Below are 27,311 nucleotides of genomic sequence, written 5' to 3'. Positions count from 1 at the left end.
CTCTCGTCTCTTCACTTCTTGAAAAAATCTCACCCCCTCTCTCTCGTCGGTCCTCTCTGTCTCGCGAAACCAACCCCGTCGACCACCATGATTTTTGCTACTCGCTCTGTCTTCCGGCTCGTTCGCTCTCTCCGCTCCAGGCGCACACGAAGGCCGTTCTGCGCTTGGGCGCTCGCGTCACCGGCTCCCTCTCTCATCTCTCTCATGGCCCGAAACGCTCTTCCCCCTTCCCCCACCGTTCTACGCCCTTCGGATCCGCTTTTCCCCTCCCTCTTTCCTCACCGACTCGCGTGTCCCCCGGCGTGTCGCCGGCATTGACTACGTGTCGGACCGTCAACGCGTGTCGAACGCGTGTCGGAGCGTATCGGACGCGTGTCCGAGTCCGACGTGTGTCCGACACCGACACGCCGAGGGGTTTGGCGTGTCGGTGCTACATAGTTTGCGCCGTGCCAACTTCGGTTCGACGCCGTTGGTCCGCTTGATACTCGCGAGTCGGCCGGCCCAAGGGCCGGCGTGGTTTGTGCCGCCGCGCCGAACTCTATCCAACCCGGATCCGGCCGTCGCCGGCCCCGATCCGCCACCTAACCTTGCGGTTCCGCCACCCGCGCCTCTGCTTCATCCCGTCGCCTTCCACCTCTAGCCCTCGCTTCACCCGGAGTCGCCGCTTTACCCACGGGCCACGACGGGGAGTTGACGCGGTCCGGGCCGCCGTGCTCCATCCCGATCACTTCCCGACGCCGCTGTCCCGAGTTTCCCAAACGCCGCCCACGCCTTTGAGTCCTCGACATCCGCCCGATCACTCCCGACTTCTTCTTAGTCCCGACGATGAACCACCTAGCCATCCGAAGCTCCTTGGGAATGTGAACAAGAATCGCGAGACCCGAACCGAGGCCGACCCGTGAGCTTGAACCGACTCGGACCGATGATCGAACCCGTAACGCCGCGCCAACTCGAGGATCCAACGTGTGAGTTCTGTTGGTTGCCGCGAATTTGAATGTGGATTTAAATTCGAACTCACATCGCTTCGCGCCCGACTCGACATCAAACGCAGGAGTTGTGAGTTAACCCCTAAACTCTGAATAGGAAATTAACTGCGTTTAAGGATAGATTTAATATTATTAATGGAAGTCCGGAATAGCTAATCATGTTGGATTAATTAAACGTGATTGAGATAGTTAATTACGTTAATTAATTATTATTGTATAATTATTATTATTATTATTATTATTATTGGACATTTATTGTATTATTATTTGGTGATTATGTAATTACCGCTATTTGTCCGGATTGATATGAGTGATTATCCTGTTTATGGTTGCAAAATCTTGTGGATGATTTGTATAACTATGTGGCCACGTGTGGACTGAATTTTGAACATAAAAATGACCTCGGGCCAAGTTTTGAGCATGATTGCTTGTGAGTGCATTGAATTAAATGCAAAGATAAGAGCTGACTTGATTGTCTCGTGTGCTTGCGTGGTCATATGAGGAGATTATACCGTGCCGGGCGTACGAAAGTTCGTGCCGTGCCGGTCGTACGGAATGACATGACTTATTAGACGCCGGTCGCAGCTTGTGAAGGACCGATGCCCCTAAAAGGATTCCCGGTAGTTCCGTGTCGTGCCGGTCGTACGAATCTTACGGACTATCGGACGCCGTCGTCGGAAGTAAGGGACGAAGCCTGGTCATGCCAGTAGACACCGCCAGCCGTAGTGTTAAACACCGCCGGTCGTAGTGTTAAGCCACACCCGTCGTGTGCGCTGGGTCCGATGATCTCTAATAATCGGAACACGTGTGATACATTATGTATGAGATCGTGATGAGTGTTCTGGTCGAACGCTTTGGTTTATATATTGTTGGCTGTTATAATATGAAATGTTCGTCGTATGGACCAAGGCGGGGTAAGTTTGCATGTGATTGATGATTCATTGTGATATTGTACTTGGTCATGTGATAGATATAGCGTGGCGTGAGTCGCACGCTATTCTGCTATCGATATTATCCCGTATGTTTAGGCTGCCTTGAGCGAGTCAATGTCCTACTCGAACTTAGGCGTTGACTCACGGAGATTTTATATCTCCCCCGTTGTTGTTAACCATTTTTCAGGTATTAGCTGTGGGAAGCTAAAAGTGAGGAGCCGTTTTTTTTAGTAGCATGGAGTGGTGTTAACCCCTAACCATGAACTGATATTTTTGAGGATCGTAGAAAGTGGCCCCGAGGTAGGGCTTGTATGTACAGGGTTAACAAGATAATTAAATAAAAATGATCGTGTGTTGTTAATTGATGTGGTTGTTTGTTTGACATCCTACTTTTCTATTCATGTAGATTTTATATTTGTTTGGGGAAATTACACGTTCCGCGTGCGCTAATAAAAGATAAAAGTAATGGGTCGATGACGTGCCTGGGACGTCGTCCATTTTGACTAGAGGCGTTTTGGTAGGGTTGTTGCGGGCTCGGGGATCGGGGCGTGACACCCCGGTTCAAGGTTGTCCTCACCTATATGTGGAGAATCGAGAAGCCTCTCTGTGATTTAGTTGACTATCCAATGATTTATTGGATTTTAATTGAATGAGAAGAAGCAATAGGGTTGGGTCTTGATTGTGAATTTTTCTTTTTTTATGGGGACCAGATTCAGATTGTATTATTTGAATCGATACGGAAGTTTTCCATGAATATCTCTTTCATCCTTAAATTTTTTCTTTGCTAAGTTTGTCCTCTACTCTCGAATATAGTTTACCTTGTGAGTAAATATATCCCAACTTTGGACCAGGAAAAAAGTCAACACTTCAGTTTTGACGTATCCTAGTTTAGCGCGGCTGGAACGGTGCGAGGGGGGCTAGAGAGAGAAAGTTGCAGAGCCATTGGAGCGGGTCAGAGAGAACCAAGAAGACGACGAAGAGATGGAGAGAAGAAAGGGACGAAACCAAGGCCCTTGAGTGGAGAGTTCAAACAGTCGCGGGGCGATTACAAAGCGCGAAGAGGGCCGTTGTCGTTACGGGACGCGGAATGACGGAAACGCCCTTCGTCTTGTGGAAACGGCATGAGAATGGCAGGGGTGTTTTGGGAATGTTCGAATGCTTTGGGAGGGGAATCGAGAGGTGTTGGGAGAGCTCGTGGAAGAATGGATCGGCGTGGCAAGATATATTACTCATTAGTGGTGGATAAGGAGAGGGGGGGATGGGTGGGGACGATTCTCGAAAAACGAGTCAGACGGAATTGAATAAGCGCATTCCCTTTTTTACTTTTTTTATTTTAAATTTTTTCCTTCCTTTTTCGCACATTGCTTATCTCCGATGATGCTCGTAGAGGATCGCCGGACAGCCTCACCCGGGCAAGGCCGCCCTTGAAGCAGACTGCGAAGGCCACCCTTACTTAGGCGAGGTAACCCTCACCCCGAGCCAAGCCACCATCAAAAGGCATAGGGGCGAGGGCTAAGACTCACACTAGCACCCGTCAAGGGTTGCCGGGCCCTCGCCCAATGGCCGACAAGGGTTATCTAGCCCTTGCCAAGTGCAGCAACGAAAAAAAAAGAACAAAGAAAAAAGAAAAGAATAAAATTAAATATAAATAATTAAAATTATCTTTGGATGAAAATGTCCTTGACTAGCTAGTTGCCGGCTACCGATCGCCATCCGCTAATCGCCTCTTTTGCGTCCCCGTCACCGACCGCCGGTCACCGTCTCCAATCCTTGCCGATCGCCATTCGTCGGCCGCCTATCGCCATTCGCCGATCGTCGGTCGCCTCTCTCGTGCCCTCGTCATCAACAGCCCGTCACCTCTCTCGTGTCTCTATCGCCGTTCGCCGGTCACCCAACCGTAAAAATTTTATGTTGTTATCAAACAAATTTCTATTCCAAGAATAAATATTTTTGTGTCGTTGTCAAATGTGTGTCTCTACTTAGAAATTCGTCTAGGGAATAGAAATAGAAAAAAATTTATTTCTAGTTAGATCTAGAGCTCAAAAAAATTTGCACGAGATGTATCTCTCTCTCTCATCAAACTCGATATTCCATAGGTCTAGAGAAAAGAGAACATAGAATTGGTCCATTGAATCCAAATTCTGGTGTCATTAGGTTTGACCGGCACGGTTGGTCGAAATCCTCAAGACACGTCATTCGGAGCTTATCCAGCAAAATTCCCAATCAAGAAAACATAAAATAAAATAAAAAAAGAACGGTTCAGCTTCTTAATTATATCATTCTTCTCTTATTTCCAGTCATCAGAAAAATGGGAAACAGGAGAGCCCACCGTCTTCCAAAATGAAAACCACTGACAGTCGAAACCGGAAAAGCCCCTTCACCTCAATCTGCTCTTAAACAGCACAAAGCCAATAGATAACATATATAGAGCCTAGACCTTGAATCGAGCAACACATCATATTCGTTCGTCGTTCTGTTCATACATCGTACCAAGAAGAGAGAGAGAGAGAGCATTTTCTTGTTTTCTTGGTGTTCTTGAGAGGGGGGGATGGCTGAGACCGTAGTTAAAGAGAGGAAGATACTGGTGGCTGTGGACGGGGGCGAGGAGAGCATGTACGCCTTGTCGTGGTGTCTCAGCAACCTCGTTTCCGACAACTCCAGAGACACCCTCGTCCTCCTCTACGCGAAGCCTCTTCGTTCTGCCTACTCGTCCCTCGACGGCACAGGTAAGAACAAGGGTCGAGACGGTCGTCTTCTTTTGCTTCCGAGACCTAAGATTGGCTTCCAACTTCTTATTTTATTTTTATATTTTCCTTTTTGGTTCTGTTTACAGGGTACTTGTTTTCGTCGGACGTAGTGGCCACCATGGAGAGGTGCAACAACGAAATGGCCGACTGCGTTATGGCCAAGGCTACGAAGATCTGCCAGGATTTTGGTGAGGTGAGTTCCTAATCTGGGCATTAAATTTAGTAATCTTCAATAAGAGAGACATCTGAGGATCAGTGGGCTTTGTTGACCTGGGCGGGGGTGCTTTTGTTTTGGGGGGCAGGTTGAGGTGGAGACGAGAGTCGAGAATGGGGATGCAAGAGATGTGATCTGCCGCGTGGCACAGGAGTTGGTGCCTGATGTTCTGGTGATGGGAAGCCATGGTTACGGCCTTATCAAGAGGTACTATTTTTTTTTTTTTTTTGGGTCGAATATCAAGAGGTACTTCAAATACCCGTTTCTCGTTCTCCTTTAAATTACTCAAAACTCCTTAAAACGACTCTGGTAATTGATAAATTTGGAGAGAAGGCATGTATTATGTGTGCACTCTTATCTTGAGATTCCATCAGTAAGTCTTGGAGCGATTGGGTTGACGATTTAATGACTTATTCGAAGTGATAGAATATAACAAGGTTCGGTCTCTTAATCGATGCTCAGTTGGGATTAGTGAAATGTGGCAGGGCCTTTCTAGGGAGCGTGAGCCACCACTGCGCTCAGAATGTGAAGTGTCCTGTGCTAGTGGTGAAGAGGCCCAAATCCAGCGGGAACAACTGAAACTCAATCTGCTAAGTTGGTGCTCGTGTTGTGTCCTGGTCCCACGCTTGTCTTCGGGTGCTTTGTCAAGTTTCATTGTGTATACTCCTACATTGCCCACGTGCCACTTGTGTCCTCATACCGAGATGCACATTCTTGATGAGTTTATGACTTGTAACATGGATTGGTTTTTCTTAGTAGAATTTGTTCATGAAATGGATTTGGTGGTGCTTGACCTAATCATCAGGCGGCGTATATCCAAGTTAAATCTCTTGGCAACAAAGAGGAGTACCGAAAACATGCAGAAGAATGCGAAGGTTGCGGTTCGCAGATTGCAGAAATTAGTAAACTGATGTGAATTGAGCATGGAGACTGACCAAAAGAAAGACAGAAGAACGATAGGAAACGATGACATTATCTAAAACCATATGCAGCAGATCCAGCCTATTTTAACGAGCGTGACTGTTCACGAAAATGGACATTCTCCTTTGCTCTAAAAACTCAATCAGTCAAAAAGGATATAGATGCAAATCAGTAACTCGGTCTTGGGAGCAGCCCCCTACATTTCTCTCCCTCTCTAAAGAAATGTCCCTACATCTATACTGTCAAGATAGAAAAGAAAAAAAATTTCAGGCACCAGGCTTATGTCGAACCCAACTGGTCAGCTTTATTGCTCTGCCTCTCTACAACTCATCCTGGGAAAAGCAAAAAAATGATGAAGATGAGTGAATGTGAAAAACACGAAAAAAAGGTGCAGCAAAACTAAGTTCCTGACCATGTCGAGTGAAGAATTAATACCTTTGCTTCGTCCTTGGAGTCAGCAGACTCAGCACTCTCATCTGCTTTGATTTCGGAATCAGAATCGTCTTCAGCATCGTCAGCATCGGCATCATCATCTTCATCCTCAATCTGGAAAAAAGATGTGCATGGTTAGAAACGTCCAAATAAATAGCATCAGGAATCTTTAACAAGCAGGAATAAAATGCTTACGTCAGAATCTACTGGCTCATCCTTGGCTTCCTGGAAAAGGGATAAACAGAAGTCAGAAAAAGGGGAACAAACCAATGGAAATATGACATCTCTCTCTCTCTCTCTCTCTCTCTCTCTCTCTCTCTCTCTCAAGCGCGCAAACACGGGCACGTGCACACACATACACAAGTACATTACAGGTCTGGTGAAGAACCCTAAGCTATGCAGGAAAAAATATGCATACGGATAATACCCAGCATCACAGGAACAAATGCAGAGTGATGTCCTGTCAACTCAATGATTTTCAATATAACTTCACATGCTTGTTTGTGAAAGTATTGTCAGATAATTCAGGTAGCACTAACAAATGAAGCAACTTAATCTTAAAACTTCTACTATTGCTTCAACTTCCCAAAAAGTATTGAGTTATAACAGCTCTATGTTACCTCTTCCTCTCTTTTCTTCTCAGCCTCGTCAAATGCTGCCTTCTCAGCCTGCAAAGAAAAAATGAAGACCATAAATAGTCTATACTCGTACTATTTCAATAAGTACAAGTTAAAAACAGTGAAACCACATACATCCTTGTTCTTGCCCCATGTTTCTCCAGCAACCTTCTTGGCATACTCAGGATCATCACATATCAAGACATTATCGAACAAGGTTCCAGATTTGACCTGACAAATCAAGCATTTAGTAAAAAGAAGTTTGAGCTCCTGGAACACTGTTAGCAAATATAACATATCACGGTCACAGACAATGTACCTGCCATAGTTCAATCCCAACATACTTCAAGTTGGGGAAAACATAAAGCTCCGGGTCATCTTTGAAGTCTATAAAAAGTGCAAAAGATTAGAATTCGAAGAACTTTCAAACAAGAGCAAACAAAAGAATACCATTGATGCATATCTAAGCTTTAGAAAGGAAGTAGCGATTACGAACCTGGGTTATCAATCATTGGTGCCTTCCACTTCCCCTTGTAGTTGGGATTCTTAATTTTCTGCAAAACATGCACGATCAAGAGAATTTCTTAATGCAGTCCAGAAATATGACTCACAAGAACATTTCATACCTTTGGCTCCCATGGACCCTTGTATTCAGGATTGGCCATGGTCGGGGCAGTCCACTCACCATCCTCCTCATCATCCCAGTCTTCAGGCTGAAATCATGATCTTGATTAGTCACTAACTAGTCTATATCAATTTCATCAAAGCATAGTAGAAGATCAGCTTCAAATCAGAATCATCATTCAGCAGGTTTACCTTCTTGGCATCAGGATCTGGTATTTCTTTCAGGATGTCATCGTACCCCTGTAGTCACATGCACAATGTCATTTGAAAAGAATTGCAGGGAATATTGCATTTAAGGGGTTAGCAGTGTTAAGGAATGAAGGATCAATACCTCTGGCTTCTTGTCTTCAGGATCAGGAATGTACTCTTTGTCCTCCCAGTCTTCAGGCTGCCAACATTAGCCAGGTAGGTCATTATATAGCCCAATGAAAACTAACCAGAGCATTCAGTAAACAGCTTACTTTCTTCGCCTCAGGATCTTTGATCTGCTTTGGGGGAAGAAGATCCCAGTCAGAGTACAAGCTACCGGATTGTTTCTCAACATTGTCAACCAAGATAGTATAGGTAGCATCAGGACGAAGGACAAAAGTATAAACATGAGTAAGCTGATCTGTCTCACAAGGAACGTCCTTTTTGATCAGGTGATTAGATCCATTATAAGTGAGAATAGCATGAACTTTCTTGGTACTGTAGCCACAGATATCTGGTCCAAACATAATGCTGCATTGAACATAACAACCCAATAAATAAGCACAAAACAGAGGACATTCAATTAACCGGACAGCGAGAAATCGAACAAATAGAACACAAAATGATTATGCAATCCGCTCTAGTGTAAAACCTGTATGGGGTGTCACCACCAAACTTTTTCTGATCAACCTCCCCACTGAGTAGCTTCATGTACCCACCACCACAATCAAGTTTCTGTTCATGTTTTACAGAAAACTGGAAGACTAGAGTCTTATCCTTGTTGCTGAATTCGGGGTACTCAGCTGATATAGCGTAGAACCGATAGTCTTCACTTGTTTGGATACCTGCAGAAAGCAATGAGAGATTACTGCTAAAAGTAATCCATAAGAACAATAAAATAATGAAAATAAATATCAAGCATGAAAAGTCCATTTAAGGAAAAGTTGATTTCGAAGTACCTTTGTCATCAGGACCTCCATTCCATTTACCAGACGTATAGTTCCACTCTCCGGCCATGTTCTCATCTTTCTTCCAATCAGATTTAACCCATCGAGTCTCCCATCCATCTTTTGTGGATAACCAGACATGCAGACAAATGGAGGAGGATAAGTACAAAGAAAAATCTTACTGCAATTGCAAAGAATATGCATTATCTGAATGAGATATAACCTACGTCTTTCTAGTTTTACATTTTCAAATCACAGGGGAAAAAAAACAAGTTTGAAAGCTCCTCCTCTCTGACTTTAATGAATCCCTAATCATCTGCCAACAGCTAGGGAAAACCCCGGACTGCATTGCGATATATATCTCAGTTTCGTTTTACATTCCAATCAGTATTCTGAATTTCTTAACACCGTCCTGTTTTGGTTGAGAGCTCACTCATAAAGGAAAAACAAAATAACTTGAAGCTATGCAAATGATAATAAGTAGCATGTGAACTCAAAAGCTCTGCTGTAAGCTCATTGGTATGGAATTCCCATAGTCGGAGGGCACTCGACAAGAACTGCTAATTTCGGCTGACATTGACGTATTCATACTACAGTCCGTATCAATTCTCAAATCACCAGTAAAATCAAATGTCAGTCTTGTGCACCACTTTAGCAACCATTAGAACGGATTTTCCCAACATACGACACCTACATCAAATAGTCAACAGAAGGATCTCGCGACAGAACTACACCATTGCGTAGATGAACTTTCGAAGGAGAGAAGTCAACAACCACACAGCCACTCTATCTCAATCATACTGAAATGTTCTAGGTTACCCCGTCAAAAGATCATCGAGATCAAATTAAGCGCGAAACTCAGTTGATACAAACCTCACCACACCAAGATCTCCACACTCTCACAGATCTAGTCGACAGAACCCGAGCTCGACCAGTGACTTCACCGCTCAAGCCACATACCAGCCTTAACCTATCAGATCTCGCGCTAGCACTTCCAACAACGCCAACAACAGTTCGCGAACGCACGCCAATTGCCGCAAAAGACGGCAAAAGCCAAACTCAGAAGCCTAATTTCACGATACGAAGCACAAAACTACCAATAAGTGCAATGCAAGGACGAGGGAGAATGCACGAGCTCTCTCACCTTCGAAGCGCTCTTCGAAGAAGACCGTGGCGGAGGCGATCGCGACCAGAGAAGAGAGCGCGAGAGCGAGAAGCAGCTGGCGGCCCTTCGACCTCGCCATCGCCATGGATTTCTAGAGAGGGAGAGAGAGACTGTGCCCTGAAAATGAAAAAGGAGCGAGGGCTAAATAGCGGCTTTCTCCATTGGTTTTCACGTTGAAAGTAAAATAATAATCGAGAGAGTTTCGTTCGCAGCAGGTTTCGAAGGCGGAGCGACGTCGTCGACGTGCGAGCAGGTCGGATCGGCCAATGGGAGCGCGCCATGTCATCGACGGCCGTCATTGGGATGACGTGGCGTGTCGGGAGTGGCCAGCGTGAATGGCATGCGCAATGACTCAAAGGCCCTCCCCCCCGGGCCTTATCTGCACCTGTTGATCATATTCTTTAGAGTAGAAAGTTTAAAGAGAAAAAAAAGATCACAGGGAATTTAAATTGACTTTTACTTTTTTTTTTTCCAATTTTAGCACCATTCGTTATGGGAATTTTTCATTTCAGCCCCTCAAAGAAGGAGAAAAATAAAAGTTACGAGGACATTGTTTTTGTTTTTTGATCGAACGAGGACATTGTTGACTTTCTAAATTTTTTCAAGTGCCTCTAACGCTTTTTAAGAGTTGGATAATCATGGAGATCTTCCTTTGACTTCATGCTGATTCACAGTATATCCGATGAGAGGACATTTCTCAGCTTTGAATCAATAATATCGTCGAGTCTTAGCACGATATGGTTATGTCGTTGGATTAGACCCGACAAATTAAATCGCGACAGAAAAATAAAGCATATGTTGCTCGATTAAACCCGATCTTTTAAATTGTCACACATTTATATTCTTTGTCATTTCTTTGCTCCTAGATATTGCATCCACGCGACATTTAGTTTAATTTGAATCAATCTCTATCCTTCCCAACCAAATAAGATAAAGCTCTAACCATGTAAATCTCCGGCGTGCTTTGAATTTGAATCTAAATCTCTCTCGTTCTATGCTCGTTCGAATTCTTTCCCTAAACCGATTTCCATCTTGAAGCAGTTTTCTCTTTCTCTGTCCATTTATTTTCTTTCCCCTAATATTCGCATTCAAAGTTCCTATCTCTAGCTCAAGATGCGAATTCTAAAAAGTAGAAAATATGTCCCGAATTATGAATTTGGTGAAGATGATAGGTTGATGGGTTGTGAGAAATTGTCCAACCCGTCGAGCGATTCATGGAATTCATGCAGAATGCGTGAGTGGTTTTGCACGCAAAACTTTGTTTGTTTCGCAAAAAATGTAATGTTTTTGAAAAGTATTTTCCAGCAAAGTCATTTTCAGGAAAATGAAAGTATTTTCCAGTGTTGGGAGACATGAAATGAATTGTGAAACATTGTCTATAGTTTAGTAAGGAAAATTTTATTTGATTTTCTGCATGGTCGTTTGTTGGAAAATTGCTTACGTGGATCCAATCGTCCTACGTGGTACGTTCGGTGCTAACGTGAACAATTTTTGTAATTTTGGACAAAAATCGTACTTTTAATAATATTTTATTTAGTTCTTTTCTTTTCTTTTTCTCTTTCTCTTTCTCTGCCAATCGTCACAAGCCAAGGACGAGCTTGCCCAAGGCCACCGAGGCTAGGCAAGATTGAGCATCGCATCCTCACCTAGGGCCAGCAACTGGCAAAAGAAGAAAGAAGAGAAAAATAAAAGGAAAAAAAGAAAGAAAAATAAAAAAAAATGAGTATGAACGAGGGGAGAAAAGAAAGATGGAGGAAAATATTTTCGAAATCATTTACTCAACTTTTAAAGGTGTTTTGTTACGGATGGTGGATGTTTTTCATGATTAGTTTATTTTTTTAGAACAAAATGCCGAAATATTCAAACAAAAAAAATTCTGAAAATTATTTTTCGTAAAATAAGCGGAGCCTTAAAGAAGAAGAAGAAGCTTCTACATCGGAATGGGCTCTTAGGATAGCCAAAGAACAAAGAAGTCTTGAGGGAATATGCTGGTGGTTACAAAGGGAATCATCAATCATCCACCAACTTCATGTATAATAATAATAATGTACAGCTTGAGAGTCAAGCCAATCACTCATATCTCTTGATTGCATCTGCTTGGCCTTTTTGCATGTGTGGGGAATGCTTGAATTGGAAGGCACTCCATGGTCATTTTCTAGGCTAACATTACATGGGTCGGTCACTTTCACTCAAAACTGATACCAAAGTTGAATGCAAGTGCTGATCCAGCTCGAAGTCTATGATGGGAGGCCACATCTTAGCCAAATTGAGGGGAGCTACTTGCTGTCGCCCGCGAGTGCTTTCTGTGGTTCGATCAGGCGTTCGGCGGGGATCATTGTAATGAAAAGAGCGAGGACGCGGTCTGTCGGATTTGTTCCGTTGGAATCAGGTTTCTGCCGTCACTTGCCGTTGTCGGAGAAGAGTTTTGGATGCAGATGCGATCGAACTTAACCTTTGATTGAGGACAGTAATGGCGGGGAAGGAGAATTATTAGATTACAAAAATTATGTACTAAGTGGAAAGTGTAAACAAAAGTCCCGATCATTTAGATGTTTTTCTACCAGTTCCACAAATGAAATTTTTAGTTGACTTAGGATTACTCTTTTTGTGAAATATTGCGCATCCTATGACCAATAGATTTTACACGTATATAGATAAAGGAAAATTGCTCTTTTCACTGTAAACTTTTTATATTCGTGCCAATTCATCCCATCCGACCAATTTTGGCTGAAAATCTCTAACTATACGCTGGCCGTCCTACGTGGCATGGCTGTTGACCGGTACTAAAGTGGATATTTTTAATAATAGTTTAATTTCAAATTTTTTAATTTCTGATTATTTTTTTGTTTTTCTTTTCTTTTTAGTTCTTTACTTTTTTTTTTTTTTTGCTAAAGGCCGTTGGCAACCCTCGCTGGCTACGGGCAAGGCTTGCAACGCCTTCACCAGCCAATAAGCGAGGGCTCGCAAGCTCTCACTATAGCTAGCAAGGGCTAGCTAGGAAGTCGTGACCCTCACCGGGCCTGGGTGAGAGCTGCAACACCCAAATCAGGCGAGGGCATCGTCTCGGCCCTCAGCTGAAAAGGAGACTAAAGAATGAAACCAAAAAGAAAAAATCAGATAAATTTTAAACTTCAAAATATTACTGAAAAATATCCATGTCAATGTTGGTCATATCACGTAGGATAGCCGGCATCCACATAATCGATTTTTGGTCGAAATTTGCTGAATGAACTAAAATGGCACAAATATAAAATATTTAGGACTAAATTGATTCAATATAAATTTTAGCACCAAATTGGAATCAAGACAATAAATTTATGATGTTTTTATTGCTATTTTCGAAAAGAATATTCCGAATCTTAGGACCTGACAAGAAAAGGGAATCGCGTTCTCCAAAGAAAAGTTGCAAAATGACATGTATCATGTAAATAATTGTAATCAGGGAAATCACGAATGCTAAAGAAAATGTCGATCCTCTGAGCGGGATCCAATCCCTTGGTAACGTTTTCGATTCTCTATTTTTTTTATCCTTTTATTCTCGGGTCATAAAAAGAACAGAAACTCCTTTGTGTACGTTAATTGATTTTTTGTTCTCACAAACTATCTCCGAGAATAGAATCAGAAAATTTCTTTTGCTCATAAATTATTCCCGGGAACAGAAACGTTACCATACGCGCTCTAAAAGAACGAAAATTAGAAGCATTTGTCCTCTTAAGTTAAGAATAAATCGATTACACTCCTTTTAAGGCCCCGTTTGTCCGAGGGAAATCAACTAATTTGAAGAATATTTTTCTAAAAATAATTGCTTGTATCACTTGAAATAATTAGTCAATTAAGAATGTTTTCTTTATATCTAAACGTTTCTTTGGACGATGCAAATATGTTTTGTTATTCATTTTTCATATCTTTATTTTCAAGAATATATTCTTGAAATCGTTCATTTTCGGCGAAACAAACGAAGCCTAAGTAAGTGTACTCGACTAGACTATATAAATCTGAGTTGGGGACTGAAATGGCCTAACTAGTTAACAAAATCAAGCAAAACAAGGACACACAGAACTTTCAAGACAAGCAAGCACTGAACTTCCATCAACAGAGACAAGCTGATAGACTTGCTTATTCTTTTTCTTTGAATACATAAGGGTGATGGGTTTGCCAATTCATGATAAATCAGGTGCACCAATTACAGATGAAGTTTTCTAGTTACAGGGTGGTGGCCTAGCTCATTATACACTCCATTCCAAAAATATATATGAACCTCAGACAGCCAAGTGAAGTGATGCTGCCAACTCACAGCAGCTTGAACAGCAACCCCCCGTGGGCCGCGAAGAACGGAGCGAACACCAGCGACTCGACTGCCATGAGCTTGATCAGTATGTTGAGCGAAGGACCCGACGTGTCCTTGAGCGGGTCGCCGATCGTGTCGCCGATGACAGCGGCTTTGTGCGCGTCGGACCCCTTGGGACCAAGCGATTTCGCATGCTCGGATGCCCCGGCCTGCAACAATTTTATTGGAAGCAGGTAAAGATATGCGATTTTTGATAGAATCTATACTTGATCGAAGTGTCCTATACGTGCATGCTATGCGGAAAAGAGCTTGAATTCTAGACAGTCGAGAACTTGCCTCTATGTATTTCTTAGCATTGTCCCATGCTCCACCAGTATTGGAAGCTGAAATAGCAATCTATGAAGAAAACCAATTCAAAAAGTTTGTCAAGAACAATTGCGGAGTCAGATTTTGGTAAAACCAACAATTCAAGTATCTAAACCTAGACAAAAGAGGACCAAAGTCCTATGTAAAGATTCACAGTTTAAGACACTGGAATTCGATATGTACCTGCACACCCGAAACAAGTGAACCGGCGAGAACTCCTGCGAGAGTCTCCACACCGAATAAGGTTCCGGCGATGAGTGGGGTGAGCATGACCAAAGCGCCGGGAGGGATCATTTCTCTCAGCGAAGCGTCGGTAGAGATCTTGACACAGTTGGCATAGTCCGGTTTCACTCTTCCTTCCATGAGCCCTGGGATTGTATTGAATTGGCGCCTGACCTCTTCGACCATTTTCAAAGCAGCACTTCCAACGCTCTTCATTGTCATGGCAGAGAACCAGTAGGGAAGCATGGCGCCCACAATGAGCCCTATGAAGACCTTTGGTGTGAGCACATCCACGGTCTTGATGCCTGCTCTGCTTACAAAGGCGCCGAACAAGGCAAGAGAGACAAGAGCAGCTGATCCGATAGCAAAGCCCTATTTTATAAAGGCAATCAATGCCAGAAAACTTTTCTTAGGACATGAAGAAGAACAGGGCAATGTGAACATTAGAAGCTTAAGACTATTCATGCTGTGTGCGGGAGAATTTGCTCATGTCACATTCGGATGACTATTCACCTTGCCAATTGCAGCTGTGGTGTTTCCTGCAGCATCTAGAGCATCTGTTCGCTCGCGTATCTTGTGGCTCATTCCGGACATTTCCGCGATACCGCCCGCGTTGTCACTAATAGGTCCATAGGCGTCAATAGCGAGACCGGTGGCGATTGTACTGAGCATTCCCAATGCGGCGACGGCGATTCCGTACATTGCAGCCAAACTGAAGCTGATGTAGATGGCGATGGCTATAGCAAATATGGGAATGATGACAGATTTGTATCCGAGAGCTAAGCCAAATATCACGTTTGTCGCAGCACCAGTCCTGCAAGAATCGGCTACATCCTGGACCGGACTGCATAAAACATGGGATACTAACCCATTTAGCATTGAAGTAAACTCCGGTTTCGAACATGCACGTAAATTGTTGATTCTTTCAATATGTTAGTGACAAATTTGTAGGATATTAGAAAAGCTCTCATAAATTCAATGGACACTGCATATGGTAACATGGTATATTCAAGCAATTGAAACCACTTCACAGTTTCTCTTGATCACAACAAATGACTCTCCGCCAAAAGTAAACAGTTGCAACTATTTTGGACCATTTCTTACATCAAATTTGGAATTGGTTAATATAGATAAACTCAAATTCATTGCTTAAGTTACAGACCATGTATTGAATGAATCAGATTGCTTTTGCAACCAGCAGGTTAGCATTAATTTAAGGAAACATGCCTGTAAGCATTGCTTGTGTAGTACTCGGTGGTATATCCGATGACTAGCCCAGCCCACAGGCCGATCGACACGCAGAAGAAGAGGTGCCTGCATGCATATAACCATGTAAGCGCTACGGACATAAAAGAAGGGCAAAGAACTCAAATTTTTGTTATGGTATTTCAAGTAGAAGGAAGCATACCAGTTCTTTACAGCCTTCTCGGTACCAAAGTTGAAGAGAGTAAACTCAGATGGTAAAGCGAAGAAGCTGACCACGGCGATGCCAGCAGTCATCAAGATGGTTGAGATCAAAAGTTGGCGCTTTAGCGTCGGCTCGATCTCGCTCACTTGTCTAATCTCACCAAGGTCGGTAGCAAAAAGTGTAGTTATCAAGCAAATTACAATGCCCATTGCGCTTATGGTCAGAGGATAAGACATGGCTGAGTAGTCATGGCTTATCCCAAAGGATGAAATGGAGGCAACAAAAAGTGCAGCGCAAGATGACTCTGCATAAGAACCGAATAGATCGGAACCCATCCCAGCAATGTCCCCCACATTGTCACCCACATTATCAGCAATGACCTGCAAAGGTTCGTCTTGAGGCTTAGTAACATGAAGATGTCAAGAAAAAACAGTTCTACATATCGAGTACCAGCTAAATGGTATCTAAAAGAGCAAGAGAAGGTAGATTACAGCTGGGTTTCTCGGGTCATCTTCAGGGATGTTCTTTTCAACTTTCCCAACAAGGTCGGCACCCACATCAGCTGCTTTCGTGTATATGCCACCACCAACTCTTCCAAAAAGTGCCATTGAAGAACCCCCAAGACCATAGCCCGTGATGGATTCATAAAGTCCCTCCCAGTCGTCCCCATAGTACAGCTTAAACAGATTAATGGAAACATAAAGAACCAAAAGACCATTCGCAGCAAGAAGAAATCCCATCACGGCACCTGAGCGGAAAGCTGTAATGAATGCCTTTCCAACACCTTTCCTCGCTTCTAATGTGGTTCTCGCATTCGCATATGTTGCAATCTTCATGCCAAGAAAACCTGAGAGCACGGAGGTGAGCGCGCCAAGCAAAAAGGCGATGGTGCTGAACATTGCATTGGCCAGAGCTGGTTTGCAGAGGTTTCCTGGATTGTAAGTGCAGGGTTCGCTCTGGGTGCTGAACCCCTTGACTGAACCAAGGAAGAGGAAAATGACGACGGCAAATGCTCCCATGAAGATGCCGAGGTACTTGTACTGGGTAAATAGGAAAGAAGTCGCCCCTAGAATAGTATGAAACGGATCAAATAGCAGAAACTATAGGTTAGCAAAATATCGGAATAGCAAATAATAATTAACTGGGTGCATCCATAGGACATGAATCTAGAGTAGAAAGTTATTAATGGTTGACACATGAAATGCTTTCAAGATAGATGGCACGAATCGGAGAAATGTCTCATATTTCACAAACAAGTCTCCCGGAGGAGGGTGTGAAACAGATCACCACCACCAGTAGTCTCTGGTATATAATTAGCAATTATTAAGTAACCCACATATACATATAGATCTATCTGTATGACCCCAAGAAAACACATTTCTTGATCGTGCTTATGTCAATAGACATCATCGTTTTCCTACTTTCATTTCATATAACTTTTAGGATAGATCAGAGGATTCAGTTGCATATTTCAGACACTGCTCTGTTCCGTTTTATTCTTGTCCTTCTTATGAACGATTTGTGATCCTCACTGACCAAGCAGACATTAGCAACGTAGATAATGCTCTCTATAATGACAACGACATAGTCACAACCAGACGTTTTGTCCCAACATCTCCCACCTTTTCGTGGAAGCTGAACTCTTTATGAATCAGATGTACTTTCAATAACTACGAGATCTGCCACAATGAATCAGATTTCACAAATGATTACCGTAAAGCCACTAGGTGTCCGATGAATAATTCCTAGAGTGTAACCTCATCACAGAAACGAACAAATCAGATCAGTCGGCATGGGAAGTCGAAAGATCGAAGAAATGCGTCTTATATCCTTCAAAAGTTGAGCGATAACAATCTCCATCTGGGGTGTAAAAAGAGAACTGAGAATAGTTATTTCATATTAATTTTATCAGTTTAGGAGTTAAAAAACTCACTACATCTCAAGGGGGCATGGCTGACGACCATAAAAACAACAAGACAGAAATAATTTACATGATGTAATCAAGTTAGGAAAGAGCCATTACGTCAGAAGCACCGTAATCCGATCATTTCTTTAACTAAAGACAAGTCTACTATTTCACGAATAATCCAAACTCTCTTGAGAGGGAGAAAGAGAGAGCTCATTACCGACAGAAATGGCGTTCTGAATCTCGGAGCACTTGATGACGGCATCGGCGTTCTCAGCACCCTCCTCTTCATCCTCAATCAGCTTGTCCTTGTACCCATCTTTCTTGCCGTAATCAGCCGAGACCTTCACCTTGGAGACCACCAGCCACTGGAGCAGAGCAAAGCCAATGCCAATCAAGGCGGCAGCAGGTATCAGGATCTGCGTCAGAGACTCACTCAACACAGCCATTTTGAGAGAAACCCAGCAACTTTCAGAATGAGTTTCTAGCCTGTCTCTCTCAGCACATTCAGCTCAAAAGAATGCTCTTAAAAAAAGGACCCTTTCTGCACACACCCTCTAGGCCTCTAAAGCAGAATCTACAGATCCTGAGAACTGGCTTATCCAGAAGTATCTCAGAAGCTTTTCATGGCCGCTAGAATCCGATGGAATGGAAACCGGTAGTTCTGATTAATAGGTGGTGCAATTCCTTTTGTCCTTTTGCACTTGGTTGGTTTGAATGGCAGGTTTAATTCATTGGATGTATGATTGGGTCATCTCTGACTTCTGCACATTGGGTTAGCTTAGCGAGAAAGATATGGCCAAGTCAGTGAATGATAAGGTCGATCAACAAGAACCTTTTAAAAAAATGTGCAGACTGCAAGTGTAAATTATTTGGACAATAATGGTGGGTGAAGAGTTTTGAACCGGCGTTCTCGCTGCAGCGTCCAGGCAAGTTCGTTGTACAGCTACAGCATCATTCGGACAAAAAGAAGAGGCAGAAAGTCGCGTGAAGGTGTGGGTTCTTAGCGTTTTCTAATGAGAAAACTGGATGACTTTGTTGAATGGACCTTTCTCTCTTTTGGTTGCAATGTGATTTAGCACTCGTCTTTCGTGCATAGAATATAACTGTTGGTTGCTTCGATGTGGGAAAGCAAGCAATTCATGTGGATTAAGTCGCGATGGCTTCAAGAAGACAAAAGATGAATGAGAAATACGGACACATGCATACATCCTAAGAAGATGGAATGACACCATGTTCGGTCAGAATACGACATACAATACAAATTAACAACGATTTCCTGGCAACACCCTTCGGTGTCGACACCGTTTTCATTTCGCTTTGTTAGGATAAATTATTTGTACTCAATTTGTTATTTTTAATATATATATGTGTATATATATGTGTGTATGTACATGAACTCATTATAACATTGAAGAAGACACAACAAAGTCAATTTCGTCATAAGGCATGGCTGAGTTGAATTTAATCCTCTTAAAAGTAGCATTTATTTCGCTTGTTGTACAAGGAGATCTCTCGTGCGTACGAATTTGAAAAAGTCAAAGCCCTCTTGAATGAGAAGAAAAACTTTTAAGGCATATGTACTTCATCAATTCACTATTTTCGCCCGTCCGTAAGAACGAAAAGAAGCTGGTAAGCTGTAATCATCCAGAAACGGACGGAAGTTCGCGAAATGGACCGGACACTGCAACCTCCCCGATCAATGAGCGCCTCAAAGAGTTCATTCTTATCCAGGAAGGCCATTGATGGAGACCCGTCGGATGGCAGAAACCTCAACAGCCGCGTCCCACCTTCAAGATTCCTCACTTGAAAGCGGCGGGTTTTCCGGGCTTTCAAGTTTGCATGAAACAAGCAAAATCACGCACAAAATCAAACAGATTGCCAGGTGAAAGACCTGTGTTAATCGGCGACCTTCGATCGTTTGATTTCTAATGAGCTCGCGATGGGCATTTCACATGGCCCTGAGGAGACGCGCGAAATCGGTCACCTTTTCTTCATCCGCCAAGAATTAACCAAAGAAGTAACATAACGAATGCGCCACGGATCCATTACTCAAGAGAACGACAAGAAACATTCCAAAGTTAGAATCTGGCAGTCAAATCAGCACCCAAAAGATCTACTCGGAGCATCTAATAATGGGCAGAAACGAACAAGAATGGAATGCCGCAGCATCACAAATTTCTGGTTGCATGGACCACACATCTAGAGAGGAAATTAAGCCTTGGCCCAATCAGGCTCTAGGGTAGAGATTAAAAACGAAGCTCCATCAAGACAATGATGTAAGAGACAATATCTCAAGACACTGAATCAAAATCGTTGTCCTCCATTAAAAAGACAGTACAGTTTCAAAGCATCACCTTCTCTAAGCAAAAATGTCCCGTTCGTATCAATCCTTTTCACATAAAGAACAATGAAGTTGCACAAGGTACACTTACCAACGGCTTTACAAGTTCTCTTTCAGTTCACATGAAAAAAATCATACAAGGGGATCCTAACCGTACGTTATGGTAAAATTGATCCCAACTTGATTGGAGATTGTCCAAAAAAGGCTAGCTGTTTCTCCTCCATATAAGCAAAGATAATGGAGATATTTCATGTTTTGGACAATTAAGAGCTGAGCAGCTAGAACAGTGTTCCTAGGACTGCGATGAGATTAATCTTCCGACAGGTAAATGGAGAGGAATAACTTCAGATGATGGGATGCGTATAATCAAATTGCTTAATTCTTTGCCTCAGATAACCTACCTTTGCAGGTGCAATTAATTAAAAAAAAAAAAAAACTAGTCAGTTTTTCTTCTAGAGAAATCATCCCATATGAATTTCATTTGAAGAAAAAGCAGGTGGGATCTCATTAGGGCAGCACTCAGCAGCCCATGCAGGTAAAGGTGCCTGAAACATCAGGGGCACGCCCGTTACTGGGTGCTCAAATGACAAGCTCTCGGCGTGAAGAGCGTGGTAGTCATATGTTTGCCCTTCCCACTCATACACCCCCTCGTATTTCACATCACCTCTTAGAGGAATCCCAAGATACTGGCAATGCAAGCGGATTTGATGCGTCCTACCACTCCGAGGATATGCTCTCACCAAAACTACATCCTTCGTTTCATTATCCCCGATAGAGGATTTCTCTTCAACTACTATGATGTTTTCGTTATCTTTTCCGTGCTTAATTGGCTCCTTGGACTTCAATTGGCCATTCACAGACAATACCTCAAATGATGTTTCCATGTCCCTGACCACAGACCCACCTGGCAGTGTCCGTCCCACGTCTGGTGCTCCATAGACTCTCCAAGCTCCAAACTTTGACCGACCATGGCCTGATCGAATGATTATTGTTTCCCACTTCGGCGCTAATCCAACACAGAGAGCTATGTATGTTTTTCTCACCTTATGCTCAGTAAATGCCTTCACAAGCCTAGAAGCTACTTTATGCAATTTGGTTATTAACATAATACCACTTGTGTCCCGGTCAAGTCGATTAGCAAGGTGGAGCTCAGGCACAGCTTCGGTGCACCCTGACAGCAGAATACTGTAAGCTGTCAATATTGGATTCTGGGCACTCATTTGATCGACTTCACGATGCAATTGTCAAGGAATTCAGACATAACTTGAAATCGAGAATGTAGGTGCATCCTAAGTATTCAAACTATGAGAGTTAAAGATAAATTCGATCTCCATCTTAACCATATTCACCAATTAAGTAGGTTGAGCACATATCATGCAACAATAACCGTTTCAAGGAACTTAAATCGACAGAGCTACGCTGCACAGTCAGACAGGAATCAAGGAGTAATCATTCTCTATGACAAGAACATCCTTGAACAGAGAAAGACAGATTGAATCAGCCTTAAAATCTGCTCCAACTATCTCATCAAAAATGGCCAGAACTGAATAAAAATCAGCTAAAGCCACGAACTGGGTTCAAATTTAACCCTCTACCAAAGCTAACCGACATAGGCCAAGCGACATCAAGCTGAAAATTCACTCATGCATCACCACACCTGAAACAGCAACAATTCATATGCTTCGGAGTAGGATTCTTCAATACCATTCAAAACATCCACATCAACTTATAGCAGAATTAAGCCTAAGGACATGCAATTGCTACTATCTTCCCAAATAAAGGATAAGAAATTATATGAACCGCTTCAATGCCATCAAACTGAACTTAAGTAAAAGTTACAAAGTTTCTGGTTGTGCATTTCCTTTTCCCAAACTAAAGCATAGAATCGAACTTTATCTTCCCATTACGAATTTTGCAACTACACATTCCCGAAAATGAATTTCGGGAAACTCGCATTTGACATCCAAGAATCAGCAAACAAAGTAGAATTTCGACCACGATATGAAGCTAATCAGCAACCGGTTCACCGCGTTAAGCAGGTCGATGACCGTGAAAAGAATTATCAATCTGCACAAATATGAAATAGGATGCAGCTTCTCAAACTAAATCGCCTATTGATAACCTACCTGAATCGACAGAATCGCCAAGAACGACGCGAGGAGCCGAGGCCAGGACGCTCTCGCAGTAAACTCCGGGAGGCTTATTCACGGCGACGAGCCACTCGTCTTCGTAAACCACGTGACTCCTCGAGAGCGAGAAGGCGCTCGATTTGGAGGAAGCGGACATGGCTCTGGCCAGCTCTACTTGCTTCGACAAGGGCGTCAATGGAGGAGAGAGCGGCACGGGGTAACTAATCGGAGATTCGGTGGCAGTTGGGGGAATCGGATGCGACTGCGACATGGCGGTCGCACGGCGGAGGCGAGGTGAGAGATCGGAGAAGAGGGGTTTAGTGGTGGTAGCGGTGGTGATGGCGGTGACAGACAGACTAAAACGCATCGTTTTTTGCCTTTCATTAGTAAGGATCGATTTTCTGTTGTCGAACATACTATTAATCCTCTGACCAAAAAAAAAAAAAAACTATTAATCCTAAATTCTGACTATTATATTTAATCAATTATCACACGACAAAATCAGGGATTGATCTCGATCCCTGAAAAACAAAATCATCGACGTGATTCGTACCTACATTATGGACACTAGAAGCTTTTTCATTTAGCAACCGTACGGGGAAAAATTACCAAAAAAGTCCAAAATTTATTACAATTATATCATTTTAGTTTATTTTTATTTTTACCACTCTAATATTAAGTATTTTTGTAATTATGCCAATTCAATCCGTTTGATCAATTTTGACCGATTGGAACCGATGTAGCATTATTGGCGCTCAAAGTTTGAATTTTTTAATTTTTACTTTAATTTTTTAATAACTTGTCTCCTATCTTTTTTTTTATATATTTTAATTAGGGCTTATAGGAGGTCGCTGGCCACTATGCGAGAGCCTGCGAGCCCTTGCTAGCCACTAGCGCAAGGGCTCGCGGTCCTAACCGAACTCTGGGTGAGAGGAGCCATCGCTGGCCATTGGGAGAGGGTCACGAACCCTCACAAGCGGCTGGGCGAGGGTCGCGAGCCCTCTCCTAGCTGCCTCTAGCGGCCGTCGGTGGCCGCCGGGCCTCGACAGGTGATCTACGATCTCTTGTCGGCCCTAACAAAAAAGAAAAGAAAAAGATATGAAAAGGATTAACAAAAATAAAAGGTTTCGAACTAAATTGAAAATAAAAATTAAAATACTATTTAAAAAAATCCATAGACTGAATCGGCGCAAATGTAAAAGGTTTAGGAATGAATTAAAAAATTAAAATTAAATTGTTATATTCTAATAAATTTAAGATTTTTTTCTGATAAATTTTCAACCGTATGTCGATATAAATTGCATTTAAATCAGTCCAGGCATAAATTGCTTGGGAGCCAGTTCAAAGTGCTGAATGGGTAAGGAGGGAGGCCCAAATCTTACTTTAATTTTCAAGAATGAGCCCATTTAATCCCACTATCAATAAAACATGGCCAAGCCATAAATTTTCCTGACTGTGGCCGAAATCCCCATCGTGCAATGGGCGTTCTGAAGTGAGAAAGTCGGTTCTTTAATAATATTCGGAAAGCAAATAGGGCCTAATTCATGCAAATTTTTGGTCACATGGGGAGTAGGAGAGAGAGATCCTGATTTTCTAGAATATAGAAGTCATAATTTGTTTGATCTAAAATGGGAAATTGAGGGTGCAAATGGTAATGTTTCTGTTCTCGAAAATAATTTCTGAGCAGGGATGATTTTTTATTTATTCTAATCATGGGAACAGTTTTCGAACAGAAGAATGTATATGGTAATTGCACAAAATTTATATTCTCGAAATATGAAAAGAACAAAAATGCAGAACAATTTCTATTTCGGAGAACAGAAAAATTTACTGATGTTACCAAATGGATTTCTATTCTTTTTCTGTTCTGGAGAACAAAAGAATAGAAAAACAGAGAATAAAAGAGTTACCAAACAGGTCGTAGGAGATCCATTACTTATATCAAGAGAGCTCTGAACCTAGCACTAATTTAAGTATCTTATTCGGTCAAAAATAGAGGATTCATACAAACAATACACAAAAAAATAAGACAATTCAAGGCTCTGACAAAAGCAACTAAGAAATTTCACGACTTCGCTCGAACAAGGTGGCCTTGTTGGGCGTCGCCTAGGACAGGGCCACATCACTAGGCATCACCAAGGCCGGGGCGAGGCCAACCTTTGCTCGGGCATTGCCGACAAGGTTGCCTTTACCCCGACAAGGCCGACAGTCACCTATGGTGGCGAGGGCCACCCTTGCTGAGGTGAGGCCAGCCCTTGCCGGCCGCCGGAGGAAAGTAGAGAAAAAAGCAAGAGGAGAAAAGGAAGGAAAAAAAATAAAATTATAAAAAGTACGAAAATTACTAAAGTATTATTAAAAAAAATCTATGTCGGAACCGATTGTGCCACGTAGTTCGGTCGGCGTCCACATTAATAATATATGGCCAAAATTAGCCGGAAGGACTGAATTGACTCTAGATCAAAAAGTTCAGGATTAAATTAGCACAACTAAATGGTTTAGGACTAAATTGACATAAATATAATAGGTTTGAGACTTTTCTGACACTTTTCCCACACTTTTCCCACGTCTTGCAAGTCTCTGTTCTCGTCCTCAATCGCGGCTCCATTATCGTCGCCAAGCCTGAGCACTGCTGACCTTCAAATCCTCCACTGGCAGTTCTCTTTGTGAGCCGGCGGTCCCTTGAAGCTTGGCTGCCATTTCCCTTGGTCGTGGATCGTCTTTTGGGGTTTTCTCGATTACTTCTAATTAAAGTAAGTTTAGGAATTACATGAATAATGGGTTAGATTTAAAACTTTTAAGTCATGATTTAGTGCATACTATATTGTTGTCTAACTTTAGGTTGATTTAATATCCCTTGCATCATACCCTGTATTAAAACATGACAGAAATGGGGCATTAGACCTTTAAGCCTAAAAATAGGACTCTCGATTATGATATTCATGCATTGCGTATAGTAATTTGCATTTAGGATTAATCAAGAATAGTGTCTCTGCATCATAATGTCAAAGTTTAATTACTACTGCATTTCTTTGGTAATTAAGTATGATTTTTTTTATGATATTGCATAATTTCCTTAATCATTGATGCACAGTAACAATTCTTGAAGTTATTCGTTGTCACTGTGCTTCCATCAAATAGTCCGCATTTTCATTTCATCAGATTTCGTGCTTTCATCGTATACTCTTGCATGTTGCATTATTTTAGATTATATTCATTCATATAATACATGTTATTTTCTAGTTAATTTAGGTTGTCATGTAGATTTAGAATACACAAAACAGTTTCATTAAAATCTCAGTTAAATCGCCTCTAATTATAGAATCAATTCTTGACTAGCTTTACAATATCCATGTTGCATGCTGCATATTATTTAGTACGTCACATAGCTTTAGGAATTAATCTTAACAAGCTTCTCAGATAGATCGCATTTTCCAGTGCATATAGCTTAATATTGCCTACGCATGTCATGCAATAATTCATGCATGTCATTTAGTAATCATTTATGCATACAACTTAGGTTTTGATCACGTAGTAATCTAGGGGCTCATTTGCGTATTCATTATGTTAATTTAATGAGAAAATACCAGAAAGAAAAAAAAAAGATTAGTGTAAGTTGCATAGCATAGCAACCATAATCGCAAATTCATGCATAATCATGCATGACATTGATACATTTCTTATGATTTTGCATATATCATTTGCATGTCTCCCTTCGAGTCTAAAGTTTGTAGACTCCTCGTTTCAATCAGCGATACATAGGGGCTCGCTTCTGCTTGCTCATGCATTCCAAGTTCTTTAAAATTTTCATTAATTTACTTAATATTTATTGAGTATTACATTATGTTTGCGTCCTCGTATGTTACCTATCACGTGTTGATGGTTTAGGATAAAGCTGACACAAACTGTAGGAGATAACATTTTCATAATAAAGAGAAAATATGTCAGAAACGCGTTAGATTAATATAGCATAATTAAGTCTCTGTATTCAAAATCTCTAGTTTACATAAGGAAAACATACTCCTGTGGCTTATTTTGGTGTCTAAGTGGCTCATAACCGACTAGTGGTGACTCCAAAAGATAAGAAAATTAGATTAAAATCGGGTCCTCAAGTTGTGATTGATATATGGACTTGGAGTCCCTGCTGGACGACAACACCATCTATTTGATAAGTAACTGTTCATATTCGCCTAATAATCCATTAACTTTCCCTTGGTGGTTCACCTCGAGGAAGGCCAGAAATCCACTAGGGACTTGAGCTAAAACTCTTAGTGGAGTTAGGCCTAAACTTCTCTTTTTGAAAATGTTTTGGTTTGAGCAGCGTGAAATCAAGGTTCGCTGTTGATATTTGTGTTAAATAATTTTTCTATATGAAGGTTATAAGAGGTGAAGTGTTTGCGAACCCTTCGTTTCATCATTGAAGTGATGTTTGCATCATTTAATGTTATGCCTACTCGATATGCTTTAGCACTACATTGGGACCCCATTTTTGGTTGGAATAGGAGCCTTAAGCCCCTTTGCACATTCCACATATAGGTGTCAAACCTCACATGTGCATGTGTATGTCTTTTGTGTTTTGCTAGCCTCCGTTAATTATTGTCAGTGTTATATACTCCCTCTTCTTCAATTACACTGTTTTGGTTTCTTAATCGGTAGATATTGATCAATGATGTACCCTCCAGCCATGATCCTCTTTCATTGATCACGTTCAAGCATTTTCAAAGCAAAGGGTGTTCGATTGATTGGCGCATATTATACCGGTTGAAAACAGTCGTTAGTACATTTATAATGACGGAGCTATCTTATATGATTTATTATTTGATAGATGCAAGTGTTATTTTTGTCCAGATATCTATTGATGGCTCGACACTATTGAA

General features: G+C 42.0%; 4 protein-coding genes across 4 annotated transcripts; 1 reads left to right on the top strand and 3 right to left on the bottom strand.

The window, feature by feature from the left end:
• The first annotated feature begins 4,226 nt into the window (after positions 1 to 4,226).
• Positions 4,227 to 5,664, top strand: LOC115751243 (universal stress protein A-like protein). The gene is made up of 4 exons (XM_048280011.1): positions 4,227 to 4,644; positions 4,752 to 4,858; positions 4,968 to 5,086; positions 5,365 to 5,664. Exons 1-4 carry the CDS (start codon positions 4,467 to 4,469, stop codon positions 5,456 to 5,458), a joined length of 498 nt encoding a protein of 165 aa, XP_048135968.1. The 5' UTR covers positions 4,227 to 4,466; the 3' UTR covers positions 5,459 to 5,664.
• Positions 5,665 to 5,900: 236 nt separating this feature from the next.
• Positions 5,901 to 9,933, bottom strand: LOC115751241 (calreticulin-like). The gene is made up of 14 exons (XM_030689018.2): positions 9,754 to 9,933; positions 8,622 to 8,729; positions 8,315 to 8,507; positions 7,935 to 8,193; positions 7,805 to 7,861; positions 7,666 to 7,713; positions 7,476 to 7,562; positions 7,346 to 7,403; positions 7,169 to 7,236; positions 6,985 to 7,080; positions 6,853 to 6,900; positions 6,428 to 6,457; positions 6,236 to 6,346; positions 5,901 to 6,132 (listed from the first exon to the last, which is right to left on the bottom strand). The coding sequence occupies exons 1-14, from the start codon at positions 9,857 to 9,859 to the stop codon at positions 6,121 to 6,123; spliced, it is 1,281 nt and encodes a 426-aa protein (XP_030544878.1). The 5' UTR covers positions 9,860 to 9,933; the 3' UTR covers positions 5,901 to 6,120.
• Positions 9,934 to 13,876: 3,943 nt separating this feature from the next.
• On the bottom strand, positions 13,877 to 18,747 carry LOC115751202 (pyrophosphate-energized vacuolar membrane proton pump-like). Its single transcript, XM_030688964.2, has 8 exons — positions 18,185 to 18,747; positions 16,550 to 17,124; positions 16,059 to 16,438; positions 15,878 to 15,964; positions 15,164 to 15,494; positions 14,612 to 15,022; positions 14,399 to 14,458; positions 13,877 to 14,271 (listed from the first exon to the last, which is right to left on the bottom strand). The coding sequence occupies exons 1-8, from the start codon at positions 18,411 to 18,413 to the stop codon at positions 14,065 to 14,067; spliced, it is 2,280 nt and encodes a 759-aa protein (XP_030544824.1). The 5' UTR covers positions 18,414 to 18,747; the 3' UTR covers positions 13,877 to 14,064.
• Positions 18,748 to 20,064: 1,317 nt separating this feature from the next.
• Positions 20,065 to 22,834, bottom strand: LOC115751203 (RNA pseudouridine synthase 1). The gene is made up of 2 exons (XM_030688965.2): positions 22,435 to 22,834; positions 20,065 to 21,479 (listed from the first exon to the last, which is right to left on the bottom strand). Exons 1-2 carry the CDS (start codon positions 22,802 to 22,804, stop codon positions 20,770 to 20,772), a joined length of 1,080 nt encoding a protein of 359 aa, XP_030544825.1. The 5' UTR covers positions 22,805 to 22,834; the 3' UTR covers positions 20,065 to 20,769.
• Positions 22,835 to 27,311: the final 4,477 nt, after the last annotated feature.

Source organism: Rhodamnia argentea, chromosome 6, assembly GCF_020921035.1.
Source record: "Rhodamnia argentea isolate NSW1041297 chromosome 6, ASM2092103v1, whole genome shotgun sequence".
Taxonomy (NCBI): domain Eukaryota; kingdom Viridiplantae; phylum Streptophyta; class Magnoliopsida; order Myrtales; family Myrtaceae; genus Rhodamnia; species Rhodamnia argentea.
The sequence above is the reverse complement of the archived record's forward strand: the minus strand, read 5'-3'. Positions and strand labels throughout refer to the sequence as shown.